Below are 10,734 nucleotides of genomic sequence, written 5' to 3' on the forward strand. Positions count from 1 at the left end.
TCTCTTTCTTCCCCACAGATTCCTTGATGAAGTCCAGTCGTATTCAGGCGTAAACAAAATGAGTGTGCAAAACCTGGCTACGGTTTTTGGCCCCAACATCCTRCGCCCCAAAGTGGAAGATCCTCTGACTATCATGGAGGGTGAGCTTACTGTACATGACTTGTAAGAGAAAAGAAGGAATGCATTTAGGTTTATTAGCAGCACGTATCAGTCYATATGTAGGATGTGCAGTAAGTTCCATGTATCTGTTGTACAGACACTGAAATTTTCAACCTGAATGAGATTTTGGGTTAAATCTTGCACGTTATTGTGAGCTATACTGAAATGTGCWGCATTGCAAACAGACTTTGCATGAGATTGTTCTGCTCTGTCAACTTCACTAAACATGGACTTTCTCTCTGAAAACTTCCTGCAAACATAGCATGTTCTTAGTCAGCATGTGCAGTTGGAATGCAGTTAATATTTCACCTGTGGTTCTTGAGGATGAGGAAAAGTACAGGTTCACAYTGCAGTGACCCGTGTAGAACCCCCACGAGGCACTTGGATATTCCATGCCCTCCTGAACAACAGGAATCAATTTATCAGCTGCATGCTCGCTCTTACAACCATGTTCAGCTGTAGCATTTTGCTGAGATTGTCATATCCATATTTTTATCTTAATGTCCTCCTCTAACTTCCTTCTAAACTTTGTACCGTTAACTCTCCCTGAAGTACACAATGCCTCTTCTGCTATTAAGCGTGTTTTGTTTAATGTGTACGATTTACTCAGCTTTCTCCAAAAGTAGGGCTGTACACTGAAAATGTTACCAAAACTCAAAGAATGCAGTTCCTTTCGTTTATTTGAATGTATAGAATTATTCTTTTCCTGTTAGTATGATGCTTTTTGTCTTCCCCAGATTAAACAATTCTCTGTACATGTTGTTCATTTGCTTGTTTTTCTGAAGTCTTACTTGTTCTCTCTCTCTTTAATTCTTACGACAATGAGTGTGTTGTTGTGAACAGAAAGGCATTTCCAAATCATGTATGGAATCTGTGACTACTGTCTGAGCAACTCTCCAGCCTGCTTATCAACAGCCCTAGCATTAAATGATGGTGACTGTTGTAAGAAATGGGATGGATACTACAGCCTCTGTAGGAAAACACATGCACTTTTTTAACTAATGAGAAACGGATTTGATAAAGAGAATTGCACCCTCTTTCAAGCATTATTTTGACATAAGACAGTACTGATTTTTAATTGGGCTACGCATGCTTCGATGTGTAGGGACTTTGAACAAAGATTACACATTGATAGGTGCTCATGGCCACCCTCCTTCATTTGTCTTTCCCTTTTGGAAGATACAGAGTGCTTTTCTTGCATAATCATTCAAAATCAAACAGGCAGCTATGGGGAGCCATATCTTCATGATGGGGATGAGGAGTTGGTTTTGTTTGATTYAGCAGAGATTTTCTTCTGAATTCCATCTGTGGGGATTTTTTTTTCCTGTCAAACGCCGTCATAAAAGTGCATGACCATAATGCAATGTTTGCAATAAAGTTCTGCACACAACAGGTAACATTCTCAGAAGGRATGCAGCTAAGTGAATTTTCCTCCTGCCTCATTCTAATGTATCATTTTGCCTTAGCAAAGAAACAAACAAATGAGAACACCTAGAAAAAAAAGGTTGAGTACCTGCATTGAATTGGCTCTTGGTATTTGTATTTTAAAAGGGTGGGATATAACAGTCCAGAGTATTACAAAGTAGTTCACGTGAAATGATTTTGTGCAGTGGGAAGTTATTGATTAGAAGAGCACAGCATGCCTCTGAAAGCTTTCTAGCAGTTTAAAAATGAGGTGGTTATTATAACTACCTTGACCTTGTTCYTGAAATACTCTTAATAATCCTTAATGAGCGTCTGCTTAGCAAAATAAGAGTTGCACATCTTCATCATGCCAAGTCCACTTCTAAATGCTAGTGTGTAAATTACAGTGCAGTCAAGTGGTGTGCACACCAAGGGGTTGCTCTTTCAGAGGAAAGGTRGCTATTTATTACAGGAAGCAGCCAGCTGTGGTCCTGCATCACTTCCATGGTGTGCTGTAACCTGGTGTAACTCTCTGGCTGCATAGAGTCTCACTGTGGAGTGGTTAAAGGCATTCTCATTAAATTCATTCTGTCTCATTACTGCACTATTTTGCKTCAGAATACTGAAATGTCTGTTCCAGCAGTGCAAATCCCTTGCCTGCTCATTTGCTRTTAAACTACCAAACACAAGTTGGTGCCAAAATGAGACTTTGGTTTTAAAATGTTTGCCACATGCAGTGGAAAGACATCATGTGGAATGATGTTATCCTTTCCTGCTTATTATCTCCTCCTGTGGTCTGCATGGGATGCAGTTACTGTCACAGTAACAGCTCCTGTGCAAATGTTCCTGTTGTTTTTGGGGCCTTGCTGGCTTGGTGTGATGGAAGGAAGAGATAATGCTGATGTGGCCCTGTAGCTAAGAGACACTTCAGCCTTGTTAAACATTCAGGGTGTTACACAGATGGATGCACTGTGTCAATGTTTGTATAAGCTGAAAGTTTACCAAGTATTTGTGGAATCTGATAGCTCAAGTGTATTTATGCCTTAAGCATTACAGGCCGTCCTGACCACATGCTTGGTGTCTCCTTTCAGGTACAGTAGTAGTCCAGCAGCTCATGTCAGTGATGATCAGCAAACATGAAGAGCTCTTTCCCAAGGATGCAGACCCTCAGATGGGACCTGAGGTGTGCAACAACAACAACGAAATTCCAAAGAAAACCACTGCAGGGCAGCTGCAGAACAAAGAGAACAACAATACCAAGGAGTCGGCAGTGAGGCGCTGCTCTTGGGACAYGCCCGAATCTCCCCAAAGAGGAAGCATGGACTGTGAATCTCCRTCTGCTCTGCCAGGCAGCAAGACAAGCAGCCCCAGGAACAGCATTCAAAAACCAGATGTCACCAGGAGCCCGCCACTCATGGTGAAAAAAAATCCTGCGTTTAATAAAGGTAGCGGCATAGTCACCAACGGGTCCTTCAGCAGCTCYGTGGAGGGCCCGGAGAAGAGCCAGACCGTTCCAAACTGCTCCCTGCAGACCCGGAGAACGTCGTCCCTCAAGGGGCCAGTGACCAAGATGGGGACACACAGCATGCAGAACGGAGGGGTGCGGATGGGCGTTTCCAGCACGGATGGGCACAGCAACACCGTCGGCAGCCGGAGCCCGGGCTGGGTGCCCAATGGCTTCGTCACTCTGAGGGACAACAAGCAGAAGGAGCCCTCGGTGGGTGAGTCAGGCCAGCACAACAGGCTTTCCACCTACGACAATGTCCACCAGCAGTTCTCTATGGTGAACTCTGATGACAAACAGAGCGTGGACAGTGCTACCTGGTCAACATCCTCGTGTGAAATATCCCTCCCGGAGCACTCCAACTCCTGTCGCTCATCCACCACCACCTGCCCTGAGCAGGACTTTTATGCGGGTAACTTTGAAGACTCTGTGCTGGATGGGCCRCCACACGAAGACCTCTCTAACCCGGGTGACTATGAGAACAAAAGTGACAGGAGGAGTGTGGGGGGCCACAGCAGCCGAGCCACCAGCAGCAGTGATAACAGTGAAACGTTTGTGCCCAACAGTACCAACAATCATAGTGCTTTGCACAGCCTGGTGTCCAGCTTGAAGCAAGAGATGGCCAAGCAAAAACTAGAATATGAGACAAGGATAAAAAGGTAAGATGGTTTGGCTAYCATCTGACTGCCCTTTGCAGAGTAAATCTGAGTTTTCTCTCTTGTGACTTGCAGTCACTACTGTATCACTCACTAGGTGTTGCCATTGGGTTTCTCATCTTTTGTGTTGACATTGCTTCAGTGATACTGTGATCCAAAGGAGTTTCTCTCAGACCAGTTGTTTGCCATGGTTGTGCCACACTGTCCTGTTGGTGTCAAAATTAAAGCTTGAACTTTGTGAGGGTCAGTATAAAATTTAATTAACAAAATCAGTGGGCTCTCACAATGTTTTTATTTGTTCGTGCCTTTTCTCTAGAGAAATGCAACTGAGTGTCACCTTTCAGTGAAAGCAATGTTGTGGCATACTCCACCTGTAGTTTATGGGACTGGGGAGACTGCTGACTCCGTTCCAGTCCTTATTCCTCTTGAGAAAGTGCAGCATCTGGGAGTTACCTCTGCTTATGATCCTGTCTTGCTCTGCTGCTGAGCCTTTCCTTCATAGCTTGGACCTGTTAAAAGAGGACAAGGGAGGGATTTGTCTTTGTCTACAGATAGTGCAGACTCTGCTCATACAGAGYAAGGCTGCTGGGTGGATGGTTATAATGATCAATAAATAACCTCCGAGTCTGGGCTTAGTATTAATTAACGCGCTCAGCAGTGCAGAGCTGAATGTGCTCTCTTTGTAATAAAGGTTCTTCRGTCAAGCTGATCAGGACTTTCTGTTCTCACCTCTGCTCCACAGCAGCTCTGTGCACTGGTATCTCTGGCACTGCAAGTCATAGATCACAACATGTGAGAGCTTCTGGCAACAGCAGCTGCCACTCCGTGCAGCACATGGAGTGTTGCTTTCACCTGCATCACTATTTTCAGCATGGTGTGATTGTAGTGGAGCCCTTGATAGAGTTTAATATGAGTGGTGACTGTGTTTAGTACCACTGAGATCATAGGCTTGGATTGGAATAGTCCTTAAGGATCATCTAGTTCCAACCCCCCCTGCCATGGGCAGGGACATCTCCCACTAGGCCAGGTTCTCAGAGCCCCATCCAGCTTGGCTTTGAACACTGCCAGGGATGGGGCATCCACAGCTTCCCTRGGCAGCCTGTTCCAGTGCCTCACTACCATCACAGTAGAGAATTTCTTCCAGACATCTGACCTAAACCTGTCTGAAGCCATTCCCCCTTGTCCACAGTATTCCAGGTGAGGTCTCATTAGAGCATAGCAGAAGGGAAGAATCCCCTGCTTCCCACGCTGCTTTGGATGAAGCCCAGGATGCAGTTGACTTTCTAGGCTGTGAGCACACATTGCCAGCTCATGTTGTTTTCCATCAACCATCACTCCCAAGTCCTGTTCAGCATGGCTGCTCTCAATCTCTTCTCTGTCCAACCTGTAGGTGTGCCTGGGATTGCTGTGACACAGGTATAAGACCTTGCACTTGTTTTGTTGAACTTCATGACGCCCATATTTACAGACATATGCAGGTCCAAATGGCAGATGTTTACAGCAGGCAGATCAGCTGCAGAAGGGATATTGACAGTGAAACAAAAGCATTCAGGGCACTCTTCTGACCTTGTAGGTGACAGCAGTGCAACTAGCAGGAGCTGGATGTCAACACTTCCAGAAGTAAAGGAAATAGTTAGCCTACTCCTGGAAAATTAGATGGAGCTGTTTTCTTCTCTGCCTTTTGCTGTTCAAAGTATTTTTTTTAACAAACCACCAAAGAGATTGCCCTGCATTGGTGAAGCCATGGTTTGTAGATGTGCCCATCAGAAATTCAGTCTGAGCTTTATAGATGAAAAGATGTGTATGAATTTGCAGGTGGTGTGCATTTCTGCTTGAGTGAGTGAGGAGTGCTGCTCAGGAGCTGTCTGCTTTTATTCCCTTTATGCAGCTTGGAGCAGAGAAATCTCAGCCTGGAGACGGAAATGATGGCCCTGCATGAAGAGCTGGATCAAGAGCGGAAGAAGTTCACAATGGTGGAAATCAAAATGCGCAACGCGGAGCGGGCGAAGGAGGATGCGGAGAAGAGGAATGATATGCTGCAGAAGGAAATGGAGCAGTTTTTCTCTACTTTTGGAGAATTGACAGTGGAGTCTCGCAGACCAGAAAGAGGCAACACCATCTGGATCCAGTGAGCTTTGGAARCATAGACTGTGGGACTTGAGGAAGGGCTTGGGGGTATTATACTGTATCAGGTGGCTGGTCACCTGTTTGAGGCTAGTACTCAACAAAATGTTCTAAACCCTTGAAGGAAGAAATCATACATACATTAAGCACTCATATCTACAGTGTGTACTTACCAAGTTATACTCTTTGAATGCTTCATGAGACTACTGTCAAAGTGTTACAACTGGATATGTGTATATAAATTTAAGAACCACCTTAGAGCAAGAGATGTATCTGAAGAAATATTTTAATGCAAGTCTTGTATTTAAACTGGTAAATTGAAATGTTGTTGCAATCAAGCTTTATATAAAGGCTTTTCTCCCTTGCACTTAACATAATAAGCTATTTTTGGCATTGTGTTACCATCAGCTTRTTTTGTATATCAAATGTTTTTTTTCTGTTTTTGTTTTGTTACCCCTTYTGCTGGGGAGTGAAGATAAACAGATATGTTACGGTAAATGTGTGAATGGTTCGCCCTGATTTGCGTCGCTTCTAAACAGACAGCAGGACGAGAAACTGAATTGTGCAATGGGCAAAAAAAGCAGTAGTGATTTTACAGAGCTGATGGCCAGGGGAGAAAGTTCCAGGACACCCCATTGTAAAACAAGAAGTGAGGACATGGAGTCAGGCTAGACCGGGGACAGTGACAGAAGGGTAAACAGCTGCTTGTTTGGAAACAAACGTGGGTAACCGAGTAAAAATTTGAGAGAGGGGGACAAGGGGACTTAAGGAGAAGTTAATCACATGACCAGAGCTTTTTGGTGTATCCTGAAGCAGCCCTGTGACTGATCACTGCAGTTCAGAGCAGGGATMTAAACCAGTTATTCAGACCCTATTTGCATCTGACTTACCTCTGCACTCTGGGTGAAAATGAGCCCTTTTTGTAATGCTGGGGAAGGGACGACACACAGAGAGGTTTAACTGGACGTTCTGGTAGCCTTATTGAAAAAATAGACAGTAGAAATTAATGGAGCAATTGGAGAAATTGTCCACAGTAGAAATTAATGGAGCAATTGGAGAAATTACTGTTTGTAATTTACAGTAAATAAAGAAGAAACAGTAAATAAGGAAGAAAACACCAACATATTCACCACTTGTATTGACAGTGTATATTAGCAAGTTATCACACTGTCTGAATGATTCAAGAGATTACTGTCAAAGTGTTCCAGCTGTGAAAGTTGCAGGCACTCAGTATCACCGAGGGAACACCCACAGGAAACAGCCTGGAGCATCACACCATGCAGAATGCCAGTGGAAAAGAAACAGCAGAGCCATCCTGTAAATTAATAATTGGTTTGGCATCTTGAAATACAGTAAGTATAATCAGTATTYTCCACACCATGTTAAGGATGTTTGGTTTTGAGTTTAGGACTGCATTATTGTTACARAGGGTTGTTGAGATATCTTGGCTTCCCTCTAGTGTCTCTTAAATATATTGCAATTTTTTTTTAAACTACAGTTGAGAAAAGGATGATGAATGCAGCTTACAAGAACTTTCTTGGTTATAGATGCCTATTAGACAACTATTATTGGATGTGGGAATTATGYTGGGAAGCAAATGTTTCAGAGAAATACAGAGCATTACACACAGTGCTTGTGGATGCACCATTTGTGTCAGTGAGGTTTAGAGCCCCCAGTCRGAGCAGCTGTTGTACTGATTACTGTGAGCGTGTCTAGTGCACCTCCARTCTGTGTCTAAATCAGAAAAAGACAGGGAGAGATCAAGGTATTAGGTGCATATGTTGCATCAGCACCAATGACAACATGTACTCACAATGGTGAGAGAAGGAAACATTGCTATGTTAATTCTGATTTTTTAAATTGAATTAGAGATCCCAATGCATTAGGCTTCAAAGGTGGCTCACAATTTAAGCAGTATTGGACATCTACTGACATGACATCAAATATCTAAGTATTTTCTTAACTGGAATTCATTTTTTATACTACACTAYGTATTAGTGAATGCTTCTGTCAGACCTTGTTTTAGGCAGGATTTGTCTGTCTGTTTGAATCTTGACTTTACCTAGATTTGAAGCTTACCTTCATGTTTCAAAAGGTATTTCATTCAGTTACTCAGAGAAGTTCAAATTCTAGTTACACGGCTAAGCACTGACACCCAAATGTCTTGCTTTGCAGTCCAGAACAAGACTTACCTAACTGTGTCTGCAGAAATCATTTAGACAGATAGGAAACTTGAGCAGACACAGCAAACTTAGAAAGCATCACTGACAACAGATGTCCATTCCTGACATGATCCATCCAGAGTACCCCATTCCTCCTGTGAGATTGCAGCAGCATTTAAAGGCTGTGGCAATAAAGTTTCTTTCTGTCCTTTAAATGGTCATCTTCATGCTCCTGTTACTCTCCTAGTTCTTCAAATGCACGAAGTCCTTGATGTTTCTAACATTCAGAAGCTAACATTTGCAACTTCTCAGCTGTTCCCATGTGGTCCACAACTGGTGTGCTGCATTGTTCCCTGCAGCATGTCTAGCCTGTGTATGAAGTGACCTGCTGGGGAGGGCATGCTGATAGAGCTGAGTGGCCAAAGGATAAAATTGTGCTCCCTCTCATTCAGTGCAGTGGAAGGGAGCAAGATTTATTCACTAAATTAAGGTTCATGTGGACTGAGCCTGAAGGCTGTGAAGAAAAAAAAACAACAAAAAACCTAAGGATTTCATGCAGTGCATTTGCAGATGAATTTACCTCATAAAGGCAGTTTTTAGGATTCTGACTGCTACGGCATTGAATATAACTGAGACAACTGGTTTTATCACCAGTTTGTGTAAGGAAGCAAGTCATTACCGGCCAAGCTAACAAGTTAACTTGCTACAAGAGAATGCTAAGTTTTCAAGTGTCAGTTGAAATGTGCTTTTATCTCTTTCTCACAGGTCTGTGAGCTCCCCAGATTCATAATCTGTTCAGTGGCCAGCTCAGTTCAGTGTTCAGTATCAGTTCAGTGGCCAGCTCCAAGCTGAGAATGGCAGAACAGCTCAGCTCTTCCAGCACATTGTCCATCTGCCTCGTGTACAACGCACAAGAGGCAAAGCTTTTACAAGTAATCAGTACAGATGGTGGGGAGAAAAATCTCTTGAGCTGATGACCTTCTGGTGCTGAACCCTGAATCACAGGGTTCACATTACATCCATAAAGCATGGTTCCAGGACAGCACACACAGCAAGCTAGAGTGAGAGACAGAGTAAGAGAGGGATGCACACTCCCATTGTTAATCCTGTCTCCGACCACATTATTGGAGCACTGGGATGGGTTGTTCATAYCCTACGTGCCTTAGCACAGTAAACTGGAAAAGTGGCAGACACACCCCATGACTTTGAATGTTGGTGTTTTGCTTTGAGAAGCTTTTGTCTCCCCTTCTGTTTTGCGAGAGTCCTGCTGCACATTTGGCGTATGSTGTGGCRCAGCAAAATAAGTAAAAGCTACTAYACATCTTTTCCACRTGTTGTTATTTCAGCATGTCAAACTTYGTTTCCCAAATACAAAGATTAATAAATGCCATGTTGATATGCAAAACTGGTATGTTAGGTTTTCATAAGAACAAAGATGAAAGGAGCTTGCTGATATTATTGCTCTTAGGATCTGCAAGCAGTACTTGATCTAGTACTTAAAATTCTGGTCTAGAAATTTTGGAGAAAGATTTCCTAAAAATTAATATTTAACAAATATTTCTTGTGTAGCATCCCTAGTGGGATGGAACAAAGGCAGAGTAAGGAGAGAATGAATAAACAGGTACAGTGATTTGCACATTTTGACAGCCCAGTCAAAACAGTGAGTTGCCTCCAGCTGCTGTACATGAACACTTCCTGGATGAGTGAAACTCCTAATTAATTTCCTTTCTTACTCTGAATTCCCTCTGGAGTCYGTCCATTGAAGAGGAGAGCGTCTGCAGACTCTCTGCCCCTGGCAAATCTGCAGGGAAGTGGAGGAGATGGAAAGGGGAGATGGACGGATAGAAATTACCACGTACTTGTGATGTGGGCATGCAAAAATAGAGAAAACAGATGGGACAGATGAGGAAAACAAGGAAGTTAATACACCTGAAATTGCCTTGTGTAGGTGGTAGTAATTTGCCCTCAGTTAAGAGCATTCTTTCTGAAAGCTTCTCTCTACAAATGGGATACTGCAGGTAATGTTGTGTTATTCTTTCAGAGCTTCTTTGGCTCTAAATTGCTTTGTGGGCTGACACTGGGAGCTGGGTCAGCTGTTTCACAGCTATCTGCCTTGCTTTTGTCGGTCCCRTGTGCCAGCAGCGAGAGTTTCCCTGTGGGGAAACACCCAGCAAAGCCATTGCTGTGGGAGCTGATGGAAAGGAGGGAGCCCGGAAGGTCGGGCAGTTCCTGTGGGTTGCCACCACTCGCTCTGGGAACATCTAATGGCCTCAGACTGCCACTGAGCATCTCTGGAGCAGTGCTTCTSAGGAAATAGAAGCCCATGAGGCAGATGTCCTGCTGATGCAAATTGCTGTAGCTCTGCAGAGGTTTAGGAAGYGCTGGGAGAAGCTGGGAGCTTTCCCTGCCAGGCTTTTAGAAGCTGTCATAATGTGTGTAATTACAATTCGCGTTGGTGATCTAGTTTTATTGGAAAAAGGCTTGTCAGCAATAAAACAGGTTTCTTTAGTATGCCAGTAGTAATGGGAGTGCAAAATTTTTTTTTGAGGCTAGAAACATGATCATGATGCAAATACATTCCTTGCTTTTTCCCAGAGGGATCCAGGATAATGAGCTTTATATGCAAGACAATTCCACTTCTGATTCTTCTAAATACAAGAATGGAAAATCCCTTCTACCTCTGTGTATTACTCTCTTCATGTGTAAGAGGTTTAAATTTATAAAT

At 43.4% G+C, this 10,734-nt stretch overlaps 1 protein-coding gene across 3 annotated transcripts in view; it reads left to right on the forward strand.

Moving 5' to 3' along the window:
- The window catches only part of ARHGAP24 (Rho GTPase activating protein 24), a 183,241-nt gene extending 176,428 nt beyond the window's left edge, over window positions 1-6,813 (forward strand). For 2 of the 3 annotated variants that reach the window (XM_057379635.1, XM_057379634.1), the window contains 3 exons: window positions 19-140; window positions 2,655-3,726; window positions 5,612-6,813. In XM_057379635.1, the coding sequence (XP_057235618.1) occupies window positions 19-140; window positions 2,655-3,726; window positions 5,612-5,855 (1,438 nt within the window). In that variant the 3' untranslated portion in view covers window positions 5,856-6,813. The remainder of the gene's footprint in view (window positions 1-18; window positions 141-2,654; window positions 3,727-5,611) is intronic. The other variant, XM_057379633.1, reaches the window with a different exon arrangement.
- The last annotated feature ends 3,921 nt before the right edge of the window (window positions 6,814-10,734 follow it).

This window comes from Malurus melanocephalus, unplaced genomic scaffold (genome assembly GCF_030028575.1).
Source record: "Malurus melanocephalus ecotype Western Australia unplaced genomic scaffold, MMel_1.1 scaffold_413, whole genome shotgun sequence".
NCBI classification, from domain to species: Eukaryota; Metazoa; Chordata; class Aves; order Passeriformes; family Maluridae; genus Malurus; species Malurus melanocephalus.